The 19,067-nt window shown below is 43.9% G+C and overlaps 1 protein-coding gene across 8 annotated transcripts in view; it reads right to left on the minus strand.

The window, feature by feature from the left end:
- MYH10 (myosin heavy chain 10) overlaps positions 1-18,162 on the minus strand; it is a 137,994-nt gene extending 119,832 nt beyond the window's left edge. For 2 of the 8 annotated variants that reach the window (XR_014238589.1, XM_082372885.1), the window contains exons 1-2: positions 17,787-18,162; positions 10,767-11,142 (exon numbers count right to left, since the gene is read on the minus strand). Coding sequence is in view for 6 of the 8 variants with exons in the window: in XM_082372885.1 (XP_082229011.1) it covers positions 10,767-11,142; positions 17,787-17,845 (435 nt within the window). In the remaining 2 variants the exon portion in view is untranslated. Of the gene's footprint in view, positions 1-10,766; positions 11,143-16,334; positions 16,483-16,833; positions 16,853-17,519; positions 17,731-17,786 lie in introns of those variants that run through there. The other 6 variants (XR_014238590.1, XM_082372890.1, XM_082372886.1 and 3 more) reach the window with 5 other exon arrangements.
- Between the last annotated feature and the right edge of the window lie 905 nt (positions 18,163-19,067).

Consider the following 19,067-nt stretch of genomic DNA (forward strand, 5'->3'; position numbering starts at 1 on the left):
TTTTTGAAGACTATTAGGTCAAAAGGAGGGATAAAGGAATTCCTATTAAAATAGTAAGAATGTGGGGCTTCCCTGGTGCTCCAGTGGTTAAGTTGCTCCAAATGGAGGGGGCCCAGGTTCGATCCCTGGTCAGGGAACTAGAGCCCGCGTGCCGCAACGAAGGTCCTGCATGCCGCAACTAAGACCTGGAGCAGCCAAATCAATAAATACTTTAAAATTTAAAAAAATAAAATAAAATAGTAAGAATGTAAAACTTGGTGGCAGGGTATATCCACGGCAGAGTGAAGCGCAGTCTAGCTGACAATAGTTTGCTCTGTGGAAGGTGAGAGAAAAGAGCCCAGACTGGCAGATTTTGTCCACTCTAGGTGATCAGGTATCAGAGGTTCAGGAGAGAAGAGTGATGGAAGGAAAGAGGCATTCCTGAAACAGCATAAACCTGGCAGCCATATGGAAAAGAGACTGAAGGGGCAAGAGGTGGGAAGCAGGAGGTGGAGATCTCTCCAGGCACAGTAACAGGCCTGCAGGGGAGAAAAACAAGACAAAAACGGAGCAGGGATGAGCCATGAAGAAAGCGGGCTGGAGATTCAACAGCAGTCAGGACTCTGAATAGAGAAAACCATTCAAGACTCAAGGTAAAGATGACTCCAAGGTTGTCAAGCTTTAGAGGTGGAAAAGTAACGAGTGGACGGGAAAAATCATTGGAATTGTTTGTGGGGACAGATACTGAATCCCCTTTTAACATATTGAGATTGTGGCACGTTAAAAGGAGATTCATTACAATAAGGGAGCCCAGGAGAATGAATGCCTACTGAACAGTTGGAAACACTGGAATCCTAAAGCCATGAGAACATTCTGAAGAACTGCAAAGCCTTGAAGAAGTCTGCAAAGGCTTTAAGACACCAAGTAACAGTTATTATACAAAAATACTAGCACCAAAACCACCTTGACATTTTCCCAACAGTCTGTGCTGCTTTATGCCTCCAGGCTTCTACATACGCTGATCACTCTGCCCGAATGCCCATCTCCTATCCAGTATTGGGAAATGTTACTCATCCTTTAGGCTCAGGCCTCAGTCTAAGAAAACAGGGATATGCATATACATTATTACTTCATAGCTTTGAAGGATTAGGGAACCAGGAAACAGAGGCAGGTACAGATATCAGTGCAATAGGGCAGCTACAACAGTCTCTTATTAGGAACAGGGGATTGAACTGGGAGCATCACCCCAATCTACACCCCGACCGCAGCTCTCACAAGAAATCAGACCTCCGCCCAAAAAGGAAAGGAAGAGAAGAAAGAATAGGTCGCTCACACCATTTGCAAACACCACACCTAGATAAAATTCACGTGTGTATTTAAAAAAAAAAAAAACAACCCTATGTAATAAGGAAAAGATCATCTTCCAGAATATTCAGAGAGAGAAATGACCTCTGGACATTCTCTACAAAATAAGCTAAAAGAAAACTTTAGGGAACAGATTTATGGCTGCAACAGAATGTAACACAACATGGACTCTTAAAGAAAGATAAAACAAAGGTAAATAATAAAAGAAAAAGAAGGTACAAAGATAAAACCAATTTAAAAAATACATAGAGGAAAGATGAACATGGAGAGCAAAGAAAGGATAACTAAAATATTAATCATTGCTCCTTAGGGAGGAAAAAAGGTCAAAATTCTGTAAAAAGAACAGTAATCAAAAATAAACTCGAAGAAAACTGTCTGTGCCTGGTTGGGGCGGGGAGGTGCTGTAATACACATTGAGTTAAAAAAAAATTCATCAAGCTAATAATAACAGAAGGAATGATGACATTAGACTATCACCATTTTGCTTCCTAACGAAATGATGTATCAGGACAGTGCCCACCACCGGCACTAAATCCCTTAGGTGAGCAGAGGTTGAGACACAGATGTAGAGAACAAACGTATGGACACCAAGGGGGGAAAACCGCGGTGGGGTGGGGATGGTGGTGTGCTGAATTGGGCAATTGGGATTGACATGTATACACTGATGTGTATAAAATTGATGACTGATTAAAAAAAAAAAAAAAAACCCTTAGGTGAAGGCAGGCACTCCTAAAGCACAAATCAGGCTGACGAAGCCCAACTGAGTCACTGATCCATCTCAACATTGTAAACTGAGAGACAGCTGGCATCCTGTGCGTCCTGAATCTGAATCAGATCAAGCCGCTGCATCCAACTACCAGTTTACAGAAGGCACCACAGGTACGCAATCAACAAAATCCAGACTATGGGAAATTCAACAGCACAAAAGACCTTGGTATTTAAAAAAAAAAAAAAAAAAAAAGCCACTCCGGAGGAGGGTAAATTACCCCAGGCGTTCAGCTAGGACCCTAACTGCTACACCCTGAGAGTTTAGAGTATACCAGAAATAGACCAGCCCAAAGCCCAGTTGGGAAGGATGTAAATCCCTGACTGATCTACACGTGCTCGATCCCCTTCATCTAACTGCCTGCTCAGAGCAAAACTCTAGAACTAGCTTGATGTCATGCAGAGCCTCAAATTAACTTCACAATTTCTTATATACAGTAAGTGGCACGTAAGGCAACAGTTGTGACTAAAATCCAAGATAATATGTGGGTTCCCTGTGAGTCTACTTTTATTGCCTTGTATTATTATCTTGGACAATAATATGCTCAAGTAATTAAAAGATATGATTGAGATTAGTAAAATTGATAAACCTCTGGTAAGGCTCATTTTAAAAAGGGTAGAGCAGATTATCAGTATCAGGGGTGAGAGAGAACATCACTACAAATCCTACAGGAAAAAAGAGGGTATTATGAACAACACTATGCCAATAAATTTGAAAATTTACATGAAATAGACCAATTTCCAGAAAAACTCAACATCAAAACTGATACCAAAAATTTTTAATCTGAAAAACTCTATATCTATGAAAGAAAAACTTCCCCACAAAGGAAACTATATCATTATTGTAAAATGAAATAACATCAATCTTATCCAAACTCTTCCAGAGAAAATACAAAGATAAAATATTCCATGATTCATTTTATAAAGCCAGCATAATCTTGATACCAAAATATGACAAGGACATCATAAGAAAGGAAATTTTTAAGTCAATCTCATTTATGAATATAGATGCAAAAACTCTAAACAAAATATCAGCAAACAAAATCTAGGAATCCAGTAATACATAAAAAGAATACTTGGTCCTTGCCAGTTTAGTCTTAACACTAAAAAATATAGTATATAATTCACCACAATAACAAAATAACCAGAAAATCACACTATCATCTGATCAGAAACTGGAAAAACATGTGATAAATTAACAACCAATCAGTATTTTTTAAAATTCATCCATGCAGGATAAAAACTAGGAACAGAAGGAAACTTCCCTGAATCTAATAAAAAAATATTCAAAACAAAACAAGTCATTCTTAATAGTGAAATATTGAAAACTTTCCCTCTGACATCAGGAATGATACAAAGATGCCTCCAATAACCACTACTATTCAACAAACATTTATCAAACTTCTTAGACAATGCAATAAAGCAATGTACAAGAATTAGAAAGGAAACAATAAAACTGTCATTATCTGCAGACAACATGAGTGTGTTCAACACAACATCTGAAAGAATCTTCAGCTAAACTATTATAATCAATAAATAAACTTAGTAAGGTTGGTGAATATAAAGTCAATATACAAAAGTTAACTGTAAAAAAACATGGCAACTGTATTTCTACCTAATGGTAACAATTTAAAAACAACACTTAGGGCTCCCCTGGTGGCACAGTGGTAGAGAATCCGCCTGCCAATGCAGGGGACACAGGTTCCAGCCCTGGTCTGGGAAGATCCCACATGCTGCGGAGCAACTAAGCTTGTGCGCCACAACTACTGAGCCTGCGCTCTAGAGCCCACGAGCCACAACTACTGAGCCTTCGAGCCTAGAGCCCCTGCTCCGCAACAAGAGAAGCCACCGCAATGAGAAGCCCGCACACCGCAGTGAAGAGTAGCCCCTGCTCGACACAACTAGAGAAAGCCCAAGCGCAGCAATGAAGACCCAACACAGCCGAAAATAAATAAATAAAATAGATTTATTAAAAAAATAAAAATTAAAACACCACTTAAAACACCACTTACATAGCATTAAAAAAATCAAACACCTAAAAATAAATCCAACAAAGGATATACACGGCCTCTACAAAAAAAAACCCTAAAACATATTGAGAAAAATTAAGAACTAAATAAATGAACTAGATGTTATAAAGATCTCATTTCTCCTCCAAAATGATCTATAGAATCAGCAAAAACCCAATAAAAATTCCAATAAGGTTGTGTGTGTGTGAGTGTGTGTGTGTGTGTGTGTGTGTATGAAAAACTGACAAGTGGGTTCTAAAGTTATACTGAAATGCAAAGGACCTAACAACCAGAACAATCCTAAAGAACGCAAATGAGAGAACACATACTGGATACCAAGCCATAGTATAAAGCTGTAATAATCAAGACAATGTGGTATCAGCCAAAGGATAGGCACAAAGACCCATGAAACAGAACAGGTAGTCAAGCACACATTTATGAGCATCTGATTTACAACAAAGGTGGCACTTCAGAGCAGTGGAGAGAGGGCTATGTTTCAGTAAATGGCACTGGGTCAACTGAAGAGCCATTTGGGGAAAAGAAAAATTAACCTTGCCCCTACCTTATACCATACACAAAATTAAATTCTAAATGGAACTGAGGCTGACCCTAATCAATGTATCACCAAATTCCCTTCTCCTCTGGCTTCAAACTGAGTTAGGCAGCAGGAGATTGAGGGTGGGGGGAGAATGAAGTCAGGATGTTTATCCCCCAGGCCCCTCCCTGCTAGTTGTCCGCTTCCCTCTAAAGGCGGCCACAATTCCTACCAGGAAGCCCTCTCCACACAGCATGCTCTCCCAGCTGAGGTAACAGCTCTTTGGTCCTTTAAAGATGAAGATGGGTCCAGGGCTCTCGGCCATCACTAGTGCTGGGATACTGCAACATTTCTGCATCTGTTTTCTAAACTCTATTCACATGTTTGTAAATCGTCCCCTTATTAAATTCACAGAATACCTAGTTAGAGGGCCTTCTGTTTCCTGCTGGAATCTGACTAACTTAGGCATTATCTAGAAAAGCTGAAGATATGAGTTAAAGATATGCATGTCCTATATCACCCAGAAACCACTCCTAGTTATATACCTTATAGAAAGCCATGCTTATGTGCCCCAGGACATGTCCGAAACTGTTCACTGAAGCACTGTTTGTACAATAATAGCCACAAACTGGAAAAAAAAAATGTCCAAAGACAGTTGAGAGGATAAATAAATTGGGTCAAAAATCTTACAATGGAACATTACATTCCACAAAAAGGAACAAAATACTCAAACTTTTACAGTTCAGGGCCCTTTACCACTCTTAGAAATTGTTAAAGATCCTAAAGATCTTTCGTTTTATATATTTTTATACAAATATACGTACATACATAGTTTTTAAATGTGTATTTATTCATTTAAAAATAACAATAAATAACATTTCTTATGAAAAATAACCTTCTGTTTTCCAAAATAAAAGTGAGAAGAGTGGTACAGTTTTATATTCGCAAATCTTTTATTGTCTGGCTTAACAGAAAACACTCAACACTCTGTTTCAGCATTCAGTCTATTGTTGTTTTGACTGAAACACATGAAATTAGCCTTACACTGATATTTAACTGGAAAAGGGAGGAGTAGTTTAACAGCATTTTCATGTAATTATAGATATTCCTCTTTGATACTACACCAAAACTCGACAAGTAAGAATTTCTTAAAGATTAGATGCAATGTAGCATCTGACACCCTGTCAATGAACTTTTCATACTCTGTTACATACATCAAATCCATTAGCTAAGCTTGCACAGATGAATGAATCTTTTACCCAGGCATGATTTTGTAACATCATGTACACATCATTTGGAAAACTCTGGTTCAATGAATTGTGCAAGTCTTCCAAATGATGACATTTCACACTATATGACATTAAAAAAAAAATCACATTCATTAATATCGCCATCTATCTCATCAGGAAGGTTTTAAGTGTTGACAAGCTGTCAAGTTCACAGCGGCAGATACAAATTCTAATTTTCATGTGAAAACTCAAATTTTATCATTGTCAACAAATACATTCAATTGTTTCCTTTAAAATGACAGGCTCACTTTGTTCATTTTCAAGAAAATGTCTGCCAAATACCCCAGTGTGAATTAATCATAGCTTATCTATCAGCCATTCTATCAAATAAACATGGTATTCTATAAAAAAAAAAGTAGCAAGTTTAGTTTGCAACTCAAATAGCTACACACGTGCTTTTTTTCAAAGCAACCATCCTAGTTCAATATGCAGCAGAAGCGCTTTATGCATACTTATCATTTCATCACACAGAATATTAAAAGATGTGTTCTCAAGAGCTGAAATAAATTCAATCATTCCTCCTGCTTTACCAAGGACATTCTGGAGTGAAACTGGATTAGTATGACCACCAGTACAGTTTGGGGTCACTGCTTTTACCCACGATAAGGTGTCAGCAGTTCTCCTCACCATTGCTTTTACACCATCAGTACCAACGTCAACAATAAAAGGGCAAATAAAGTCTTCGATAATCATGAAAATAGTTTTGACCTCAAGGATCCCATCAAAGGGTCTTAAAGAAACCCTAGGAGTCTGTAGAGCACCCTCTGAGAACAACTGAATTACATCAGCACAAAGTAATATGGGTGAATCTTAAAATTGTAATGCTGAGCAAAAATACTGACACAAAAAGGTATGTATTAAGAGATGCATTCATATAAAAATTCATCAACAGGCAAAACTAAACTATATTTTTAAGGAATGCATACTTAGTTTGAGAAAACACACTCGGAGATTTTAAGACACTTCTCAATAATCAACAGACCAAGAAGACAAAAATTAGTAAAGTTTAAACACAATTAAAAAACTTAGTCTAATGGCCACATATAGAACTCCACACCCAACAATAACAGAAAACACATTCTTAACAAACATACAGAACACTCATAAAAACTGACGATATGCTACACGAAGCAAGTCTCACAAAAACAAGGAGTGTTATTATATGGACTATATTAATGCAATTAATTTAAAAATCAATAACACAAAGATAACTTAAAAAACAACATTTAGGAATTTTAAAAGTATATTTTTAAACGGTTCATAGGTTAAATAAGAAATAATAGAAGTTAGAAAATATTTAGAACTGAACACTAAAAATACTACATGTCAAAATGTGTGAAGTAAGCTAAAACGTAGTAGAGAAGACATCTGCAGTTTTTAAGTAGTTTTATTAAGAAAGAAGATGAAAATTAATGACCTGAGAAGATGGAAGTTGGGGAGAATAAATCCAAAGAAAATATAAGGAAATAACATAACCAAACCTGTTAGTAACTTACCTAAATTAACATATGTTATGTCTTATCTATAGAAATATGTCCCAATGGACTTCCCTGGTGGCACAGTGGTTAAGAATCCGCCTGCCAATGCAAGGGACACAGGTTCGAGCCCTGGTCCAGGAAGATCCCACATGCCGTGGAGCAACTGGGCCCGTGAGCCACAACTACCGAGCCTGCGCTCTGAAGCCTGTGAGCCACAACTACTGAGCCTGCGCTGTAGAGCCCGCGAGCCACAACAAGACAAGCCACCACAATGAGAAGCCGGTGCACCGCGACGAAGAGTAGCCCCTGGTTGCCGCAACTAGAGAAAGCCCATGTGCAGCAACAAAGACCCAACACAGCCAAAAATAAATAAATAAAAATAAATAGATTTATTTAAATAAAAAAAAAAAAGAAATATGTCCCAAAGGTCCTATCCAAGTTATTATAGTGTCTATACCATGGTACCTCAATTGATCAATTTCAAGTGCTGGGTAAATTCCAAAGCCCAATACTACACCCTTCACTCAATGTTCAGCAGCCACAGCCGCCCACAGCCCCATTCTCTTAGTAGGTTTCTTTAGAGTCAAGCGCTCCAACGTGAATCTTCCATAGGAACCCTTTCTCCACCCCACTAACTGAAGGCATGATCCTCCCAAACCCTCACCTCTGCTGTGACCTTAGTACTTCAAGACAAAACTCAGGGACTTCCCTGGTGGTGCAGTGGTTAAGAATCCGCCTGCCAATGCAGGGGACACAGGTTCGAGCCCTGGTCCAGAAAGATCCTTCATGCCGCGGAGCAACTAAGCCCATGCATCACAACTACTGAGCCTGTGCTCTAGAGCCCGCGAGCCACAACTACTGAGCCCGCGTGCTGCAGCTACTGAAGGCCACGCGCCTAGAGCCCGTGCTCTGCAATGAGAGAAGCCACTGCAATGAGAGGCCTGTGCACCTCAATGAAGAGTAGCCCCCCCCAACCCCGCTCACTGCAACTAGAGAAAGCCCGCGCGCAGCAACAAAGACCCAACGCAGCCTAAAATAAATAAATTTTTAAAAAAAGAATAAACTCAGATTCTCCTTCTGTAAAGCCCAGGGGGCCATGCTTTGAAAAGAAACCCAGAAATTCACTCCTGTTGGCCCTGAATTAAGCCTGAAAAAAATCAAACAAACTCAATAAAAGATACTTGCAAAGTCTTAGAATTATCATGAGGATTGGCTACAAATAAACTAAATTGTCTTTTGCCCTCCTCCTTCCCTTTTACCCACAACTTCCTTCCCCTTTCTCTTTCCCTCCTCTCTCCTCCCTGCAGCAGCCCTCGAGGGCAGGGTGGGGTCGGGGGCAGACAGGCTCTTTTCCACAGCGCAGCACTCCACAGCTTTTTGGTTACGTCCCTGCATTTCCAGCCCTTCACAATTCACCGCACCAGGTATCATCCAAAATTGATCCACCTCTCAAATCTCAGATGTCAACATAATGATCTGACCACAATCTCTTAATTTCCCAGTTTTCTCACTCCCTCTCTCCACTCCTTTCTCTCCAGACAAAAATGTGGCCACCTTACACATTCTGTTATTCAGTCTCAGCTGGATTCCCAATGCTGCTCTCCAATTGTTTTCTTATCCTTGGCTTCCTCCCCTTTCCAAACCTTACTCATTCTCCTCAAGCCACCTTCCCGACCCTGGTGCCTCTTACCCTTCCTTTGCATCCTAACTCATAGAGAAAACATAAAATAAAAGAGACCACCAGGCTTGATTCAGACTACTCTGGCAAAGGTCATGAATGAACTACTCATTCTCAGATGTTCCCATGGCTAGCTCCCTGCTATCAGGCAGATTCCAGCTCAGATGCTACCTTCTCAAAGAGCCCTTCCCTGACCCGCTGGGGAAAGCCATCCCATAGTCCTGTTTTATTTCCGTACAGGATGTACCACAAAGGCAGGGATTTGGCCTGGCCTATTCACCACACTCTCTCCAGCACCTAGAACATAGCAGGTGCTCAGTAAACATCCACTAAATAAACTAATTCTATGGGAAGACGACTTCTGCTTTGCTGAAGTTCTGAATTATACATGGACGTTAGTACCACACTCTTTGCATAAAATTCAACTTCTCTTTTCCAAATTCAGACCATTACAGTGTCAACCTTTCCCTCTACTTCTCTTCATTCTAAATCTACGTTCTATCTACCCTGCCTTCTTTATTTTTTAAAATTTATTTTATTGAAGTATAGTTGATTTACAATGTTGTGTTAATTTCTACTGTATAGCAAAGTGATTCAGTTATACACACACACACACACACACACACACATTCTTTTTCATATTCTTTTTCATTACGGTTTATCACAGGACATTGACTATAGTTCCCCGTGCTATACAGTAGCACCCTGTTGTTTATCCATTTTATATATAATAGTTTGCATCTACTAATCCCATACTACCAATCCATCCCTCCCCCCCACTTCCCTTGGCAACCACAAGTCTGTTCTCTATGTATGGGAGTCTGTTTCTGTTTTGTAGATAAATTCATTTGTGTCATATTTAGGATTCCACATATAAGTGATATCATATGGTATTTGTCTTTCTCTTTCTGACCTGCTTCACTCAGTATGATAATCTCTAGGTCCATCCATGTTGCTGCTAATTACCCTGCCTTCTTTAAATCATTGCCACCCGTGTCTACCATCCCTTCAAGCCTCTTTTGGCATTCGAGATTCTTTCAGTATCTGGCTTGCATTTTCCTCTCAACCCGATCCCTTATTACTTTCGGGAACTTCTATATGGTCACAACACCATCAGTGACTGTGACATATGTGTCAACTGCTAACCACAGGACAACCCCAGCCTCAATCTCACCCTGAACGGTTTCCTCTTAAAAACCTCAGCATTCAGCTTTCCCACTTCCCTGTACCCAATGACCTTGGTCTTGCTTCTCACTGAAACCTCTAAGCTTGCAGCCCCGCCACTTTATACCCCCTGGATACACACTGGATTTCCTACCAATCTGCCGTCTGTATCCTACCACTAATGCAACTCTTATTACCATATTAAGTTCCCTTATCTTTCTGCCACACGCTCTCCCCCATCTTATTAGGCTCCAGAGCACCACTACACAAGTCTCAAATACCATTTTAGTATATTTAATTGCAGATTGGATTATTTAAAATTATGTGTTAAGATTTAAAGCAAAGCAAGACTTGGGTAAGCAAGGGACAATCTTTCTACCTTTAATAGAAATAGACATGTGAAACAGAGATTATGTGAGTATTCCACATTGATTAGGACAGTATGTATAATTTCCATTAATTCCCAGTCACCACTTCACATGATTATTTAGAGGGCATACTTACGTAGATGAGTCCTGAATAGTAACGATCCTTCAGATTATGCAAAACAGAAGCTTCATTTAAGCACGTCAATTCTGCCATATCCTCCACCTTGGAAAACTTAGGTGGGTTCATCTTCTGAATATCATCTTTGTTGACCATTGCTTTCTTTCCATTCTCCGCCAACTCCACCATAACTTCATCTCCCCGCTCTTCTTTGATACTAGCTGCCTCGAAACCATGGCGTTCTGATGGAATCCACACTAGCTTTTTAGCCGTCCAATCAGCCTGAGTGGCAGGGTTGTAGATGACTGCCCTGTCCACAAAGAGATACCTCTCTGGATCTTCAAGTCCAGTTCTCTGTGCCATTGTGAACAGGAGGATCCAAGAGCGATTGCCTCTGCGAGAAGAGGAGGAGGACAAAGTCAGATATTTCAACATATACTATGGTTCACAAATTTTACTCTTCTAAGAAACTTAAAACAAACGCTTTGGTTAACAGAAAGCGTGAACTCTGAGTGAAGGAGCTGGGGTAGCCCTCTCCATGGCCGTACTAACTGGGTTTCCAAGGTAAATTTCAGGGGTGACCACAAATGATGACTCTGGTTGTCTGAGGACCACTCAAGATGTAGCCTGTCACTGACAGCTGGAAAACAAGCAGGAGGGAAAAGCAAAGTTCCAGTTTCACCCCTTTTTCCCTCTCCATCTCCTATTTCACCCTCATCACAAACTAAACAGGGACTTAAGAAGGGAAAGGAAAAGGAAGAAAAAGAAAACAAAGTTTCATGACAAAAGGCCCATGGAGTGCTGCTGGACCACCAGGATGTATGGATGGCTGCAGAAACGCACGGTAGCTGCCAGCAGACCAACCCTCAGGTCTAGAATGTGCCTCCCATCCTACCTTCAGACAACAGACTCAACGTTCTTCCTTACAATTACCCCAAGCCAGCCCCCTGCAGCTTCGCTATGGCCCATGTGGCCTCAGGGTGATCACGAGACCACAGGGGATGAGCGTAAGTTGGCATCACACCCAGCCTTTCAGGTATGTGATGGGGGCTGTTCAGGTCTCCACTCCCAGGCCCGCAGCTGCTCCCCGCCGGTTCCTCTCCTGCATCCCGTCCTTCATCAGGACTCACTCCTCCACTCTGGTCTCTCGCCTCTACCCAGACTCCATGCCCCTTTCAAGTGTGGAGACTGGAAGCAAACAGAATATTCCAGACACAGTCTGACCAGTGCAGAAGAAAAGGAACTGTTCACAGCCTCAGGCCACACTGGGGAAAGCACTGCTTCTGTGACTTTTACAACGAACAGTACCTCAAGACCTAAGTGGTTTATTGAGCACTCATTTACGGTTGATTCACAAGGAGCTGTCAGCGAAAGCTCCACTCATGGTCCTTGAAGCTACTTCTCCTCTTTCACTTGTGGGATTGACTTTTTGGATCAAAGGACAGGATTTTACATTCGTCACTCACCTTTCTGATGTGACTCATCATTCCTGCCTGACAGTATCTTTCTGGAATCCAACACCATCATTAAATACTAATGTTATTACTCCAAATTCCAGGTTATTACAAATCTCAACCAAATCAATGCAAGAAGGCAAGTGAGTAACCATCAAACCCTCCCAACTTTTCCCTCTCCCCAAAATGATGGGGATTCTTGGTAGGCAAGAGAATGGAAGGCTGCAAGGGAAATCATAAAGTCATCCAAAGTTGTTAAGAGGTTCTTAACCTCGAGTCTGTAGACAAAGTTCAAGCTCCATGAAATCACTGAAATGGTCTAAAAACGTTGTACCACGTTTTTGTATATCTGTGCTTTTCTGAGGAGAACACGTATAACTTTCTTCAGATTCTTAAAGGGATCTATTTATCTTTGTCCTAAAAGATTAAACACTGATAGTGGGTACAAGATACTAGCCCTTTCAGTCCCAGTAAGAAGGTACTAGAATCAAATAGCTAAGATTCTTCAGAAACTGGTTGTTACAATGTAAAGGATTACAAACACTCATGCCCTGGAGCATGGTTCTCAAACTTTGGCAAGGGCATCAGCAGCAACTAAAGGGCTTATTAAAATACAGATCGTTGGGCCCTATTCCCAGAATTTCTGATTCAGTAGGTCTGGGGTGGAGGGCCTGATAATTTGCATTTCTAACAAAAACTCCCAGATGCTGCTGATAATGCTGGACCACACTTTAAGAACCATTCCTCCACAGTTCTCTGGTTGCCATGGTGAACCACTGTTACTACCAGGTATGTTGGAGTAGAAAAAAAGGTTGAAAACCAATGTTTTAGACTAATTCATAACCTGATTTAAAGGATATGCTAACGTTTTAAGGAGTATACACTTGGATAAAACAAAAATCACAAAACAGAATAAAACAACCAAACAAAAAATCACAAAACATGTAACATTAAGACTTCTACCGATAGAATTGCTAATATGCTCTCTAACTATACTTGCAGTTGCCTTCTTAGGCATCCATGTGGGAGAGGGCAATAGAGAAAATATTCATGCACACATGTACATTCTGAAGAACGGTTTCAAAAACCCATCACCTCTCCGGACTGCACTAATAAGATTATTAACAAGTTTTCTGTCTTCCCAACCTGTACACTCACTACCCACTGCTAGGAAGAGGATGGCTCTGAAATGGGAATCATCCTGGATGACTGTGGATACAGACAATAGGACACACACTCTGCCTTAGGAAGGACAGTCTCTTAAAAGAGAAAATATCCAACTAGAACAAAATACGATAACAAGTTACTCTTATTCTTATTAGGTATAAACTGTATACCCCATACAACACTTCAGAAACTGCCTTGCTGCCTGTATGTATGCACACATTTCTTTACTTTTACACTGGACATGTAATTATATGTTTAGATTTAGCAAATGACTATAAATCACAGTAACTTAACAGATCATTTCTAGGGCAGGTCTTTTTTCTTTTTTTTAAAGTAAATCATGGATTTAAAAATTATTCGATCAAATCAACACATTTTAAATTTATCAGTATGTACTTTTTCTAGGTGGGGAACCACCTATAATTTCATATAAGGGAAAAAAACCACAATAGATCACAATAGTGTGATTACAATATGCTTCCGATTTTGTGTGTGTGGGGGGGGAAATTACATAAACACTTTTTTTTCTTTTTGTTTTAAAAGAAACAAATAGTCATTGGGTCTTCACTGGGTAGTGGAATCACAAACTACTTTTAATTTGTACTTTTCCAGAGTTTTCTACAACTAACTAAACACTATGAGGATGGTTTCCTGTCTTTGCCGTACGGTGAGCTTACCCCCTGGTCCACGGGAGGGCCTCTATATACCTATTGATCAATACTACATGAATGGTCCCAACCCTCACTGTAAGTTTCAGCTTCTCCTCCACCACCAAAGGCTAACCATTCCTTCAGATCCTAACCCAACGCCACCCTTTCAGAAGTTCTCTTCAGGTCAACCTGGCAATTTAATCCTTCTCCTTCTCCTAACATTTTGTACTGCTCTCCTGGCATTCTTCTTCCCTCCCTCGCCTTTGTACCAGAGGACTCAGGTAGTAGGTGCTCAAATCCTTGTTCAGTTGACAGAGTCCCTGAGGCCAGTGAAGATGTTTTGTTCATCTTAACTCTTCACTTGTGGTTGCCAAATATGTTGTATTTTTTTCATTCCATCGTACATTTGGTAACTAATCTTGATAATGCTGGTATTTAATAGGGAAACCTCTCCCAAATGCTTTGCCTTTTGGAAAGGATAATACTAGAATTTGGAAAACAGCAGATACTGTTGTTATATACCACTAATCACGGCCAGGCACTATTCTGAGCAGTTTATGTATGTATTAACTCTTAATCCTCACAACAGCCCTACGTGGTAGGTCCTATTAATATCTCCATTTTACAGATGAGGAACCCAAGGTTCAGAGAAAGCCAATAACTGGCTGGAGGTCACAGAGCTAACGAGGAGCAGAGCTGGGAATAAACTCAGTTCAGCTCCAGAGCACATGCTACAAGGATGGAAGGGGAGAAGGAGAAAACTTTGAAGGGCATGTAGTACACTACATACTGCCTCTCGATCAATTATCGATCATGGCTTCAAGAGTACAGGCTCAGGGAATTCCCTGGCGGTCCAGTGGTCAGGACTCTGCGCTTCCACTGCCGGGGGCCGGGGTTCGATCCCTGGTCTGGGAACTAAGATCCCACAAGCCGCCAGAAAAAAAAAAAAAAAGAATACAGGCTCAGCCAATGAACGCACTAGCACAATCTAGCAAAGGCTTTGTATTTTATATTAAAAAAATACCTATATTGGGGAAAAAAAGGAATAAACAGGAACATCTTTGCAACAGACAGAATCTGAAGGTTCTTGGTGTCAACCGAAATAACTACCTAATTACAGTTGAATCATTTATCTGTGCACAAATTAGCTCCCTACAGAGCCAAAGTCCCATCCCCTTCATTTGCTTTTAGACACACACACCCCTGCGCTCCATCTCCAAGACCATTTTAGACTCTCAATGAAATATCACCCAGGAAACTTCTCGACTGCCTCCCAGCACCTACTATAGGTACAGGCACAGGAAAACAGTTCTATGAATATCTTGCATATAAAAAGCCAAACAAAAATGATGGCTAAGGGATCCATATGATAGCGCATCTCTCTAAGATGGATAAGCTAAAACAGAATTGTCGCAATTTGTGTAACGCTACCACAGAGGTCACTTACATTACAGAAGCCCTGCAAGTCTGTTCCTTTATCAGAATTCTGTTTAACCAAATGAGCAGAAATACAAACTAAGTGCAAAAGGACACTATCGCTATTCATGGCCCAAGCCACCTCTGTGAATATCTTTACACCGTGTTAAATGTTTCCGAAACGTGGAGACGACACCAGGAATTTTTATTCTTCCTATATGACAAGTAAGTACATCATCTGCTGAAGCCTATAGTCTTTCACCATACAACGTGCCCTTAAAAATTTCCTCCATCTCACCTTCCATCCAGCCTGTCTTCATTGAAATGATTACCCTAAGGAGCCCAAATAAAAAGCCAACCTCTCGGGTCACATCCCTTTGCAGCAAAAGCTAATGCTATATCACACAATTACACCATATGCTTTCTCCAGATAAGGACGAGGAAGAACTGAATTTAAGATGCAGAAGTAAGGAGCTGCATAAAATGGCCACTTTTCCAGAGTCCGTGACAGACAGGGCATACTTAAACATCAAAAGCATGGAACTGAAAGAGTAATTAATAAAGATGGATTGATGAAGGAAATGAAACAATAAATACATTAAAGTTTTCCAGAGTGAGATACTATCAAGAATAATTAAACCTGACTCAAAGAATCCTCAGCTTCAACGTTAAAAAACAAAAATCTCAGCAAAGCCGAAGTATTATATTTGGTATTATATTATTCAGCGAAAACAGCAGTCTTTGTTTCATTTGCAGTCGGGATCTACCCTGCCTGCTTTCCCCTACCCCACCCCACCCCACCCCCTTCCATCCACCGCACTGATCTCGAAGAGAACTGCAGAGGCCCCAAGGAACAGAGATAACGGTCATAGGCAGAGGCCACGTTACCCAAAACTCACCAGCCGAGCTCAGACCAGAGTCGCCAACCTCCTTCCCAAGGCCCTAGTTCCCAGGCAGGCCAGGCTGGGGGCCTCACCGGTCCCCGGGCCGCATCCGCCCACCGCAGGCCCACAAAGCCCCCGCGGACGCCGGGACTCCGCGCCTTCAACTTCCCTCCGACCCCATTCCAGACCGATTTTATAGGATCAGGGTGTGACCCCCACTGCAGAAGGCCAGGAAGAGACTCAGCGCCGAGCCATGCCCAGATCACTTACACAATAAAGGGATCCCGAGGCGAGGGCTGACCCTCCCCCCCACGACCGCCCTGCTGCAGCGCGCCCCCGCCACATTTCCCGCCTCGCCCCCCCAAACCTCCCGGGCCTGGCCGGGCGTCCACCCCCAGCCCCCGCCGTCCCCAGAGCGCCTGGGAAGACGCCCCCCCGCTCTCCCGCCCAGCTCCCCCGGGACCAGCGGAGCCCGACCCTCCCCAAGCCGGCGGCCGGCTGCTGAGACCCTCACCCGCCGCCGCGCGCCTCCCGGGCCATGCGCAGCCCTGCCCTCCGGTTCCTTCACCCCGCAGGTCCCGGCGCGCCGCCCGCCTTCCGAGCCCTCGGCGAACCCCTCACCGCACTCGGGATGCCGGACCCGGCCTAACCCACCCAGTGGCCCTTCCCGTCCAGCGCTCCCCCACCCCCAACCCGGATGGCACTTTCCAGCCCGCCCCAGGACTCCCTCCCCTCCCGGGAGGCAAGCACAGGCTCGCGGGACCCCCGGGGACACCCACCAGGGCACGAGGCCCCCCCAACCCCGCGCCTCACAGACCCCGCACGCCTAGTACCAGGTCAGCACATGCCCACCCGCAGATCTCCATCCCCAGCCCCCCAGGGGTCGTCCTCCCGCACACCCAGGCCCTAATCCCTGCAGGGGTCTCACTCTCAAGGACCTCATTCCCCGCCCCTCCAGGGGTCTCTCCACCCACCAGGGTCCCGTTACCCACCCCTAAGGTCCTTCCTTGCACGAATCTACGGCCCCTGCAGCACAAACCCTCCGCCCGGAACCCCTTCTGTCTTCCCCAGCTCCCGCTTCGGCTCCGTTCCTGCCCTACAGAGCCGCCCGGGCCCCCAGCCGGGGATCCTCTCCTCCCCCACAAACCGTCCCCCGGTCCCCGGCCGCCGCACTCGGACCCTGGAAGCCGCACCTCTCACCTTCAGCCGAAGATGGTGGCGCCGGCGCACGTCCCCAGCCGCGACCACAGATCCGGCGCCTCAGTCCAAAACCCACCGCTGCCTCCGCCGGGCTCCTTTAGCACTGCTACTCCGGGCTGCCCCACCCCCTCCCACCCTCATTGGGCCAGCTCCACGCCCGTCACCACCGCCCCCAGACCCACTGGTCCGTTTGCGCGCCCATCTCCAAGGGAAAACGTTAGCAACCCGAAAGAAGCTACCTTCCCGAGGTCCGCTCCCTCCACCCACCTGAAATGATGCTCATTGGCTCCCGCTCCCAGCCCAGGCCACCGAGGCCCCCATCTCATAGGCTGAGCCGCACGCCCGTCAGAGATTCCGGGAGGTGCGGCCGGGGCAGTCGCGGGCGATTGGCTGGCTCGGGCGGAGATGGACAGCTGCGGCTGGCTGGGCGACCCGCGATTCCGCGGGGCAGAGGGTACGGACCCCGCAGCGGCCTCGGCCGTGCGGACCGCGGGCCAGGTGTGCCACGGCCGGAACCCCGAGCTCCGCCTGGACGCGCCTGGCCCTGGTGTCGGGCTGCAGGGGCAGTCCAGTCAAGTGCCTCGCCGCCTCCTCTGCCTGTCGCACACGGCGTGTCCCGCAGCGGGACCGGCTTCCACCGCGGAGTCGCGGGCCTCGGGCCGCGGGCGCTGCCTGCAGGGGCGGGGCCGGAGCGCGGTCCAGAGGCCTTACGTCACTCCCGGGGCAGCTGGGGGGGGTGGGGGCCGCGGCTCGGCGGCTCACCTGCAGTGGGGGAGGGGAGGCAAGTCTCGGGCTGCTGCTCTGCCCATGCGCTCCGGCCCTGCAGCTGGGGCCCCGGCTTCAGTCGGCGGTCCGCGCTCCCGCCACTGTCGCGACCCCCGGCTCCGGGCTGACCCTGCCCGGGCCCGGGCTGACGCTGCCCAGGCCGGCTGAGCGGCGGCCGCCGGACAGCTTCCTCCGCTGCTGCGGTTTTGATGTTTGAAAGGGGAGACGCCTCCCTACCCAGACTCCTGGCTGGGCTGAGATTCCAGAAGATTGAGAAGCGAACCCCCCTTGGAGAGAAGACTTGGGAAAAGGACTTAACCTCCTTCATTCGTTCGTTCATTCATTAATTCATTCAATAGAGCTCCCTACTTGAGAGGGGCTCTGAGGAGTTTGTGTAGAGCTGTCTTATCCCCCAGGGCCTATTAACTTTTCAAAGGCCTTAGAAAACGTTTGAGACCTGAAGAAGAAGAAGAAGAAAAAAAAAGCTCCAAAGTAAGGAAAGGGAACCAAAAAATCAAAGTTAATCAATATTTAATGAAACGTCTGCAATATCTAGTCAACTGCAACATGACCCTTAATTAATTATATATAAATATAATAAAGTTTAAGTCACAAGAATAAAATGATTTATTCTTACAAAAACTGAAGTTTATCCAAATCTTTTCAAAAAAATTTTACAGCAAGATGTAGTTATTTCATGTTGAATATGGGTGCATTTTATTATTTATGATGTAAGTGGCTAGGCCTAGGAAACTTCCGGTCTGGTAAAATGTGAATAAAGCA

Source organism: Balaenoptera borealis (assembly GCF_965194805.1).
Source record: "Balaenoptera borealis genome assembly, chromosome: 20".
Lineage (NCBI taxonomy): Eukaryota > Metazoa > Chordata > Mammalia > Artiodactyla > Balaenopteridae > Balaenoptera > Balaenoptera borealis.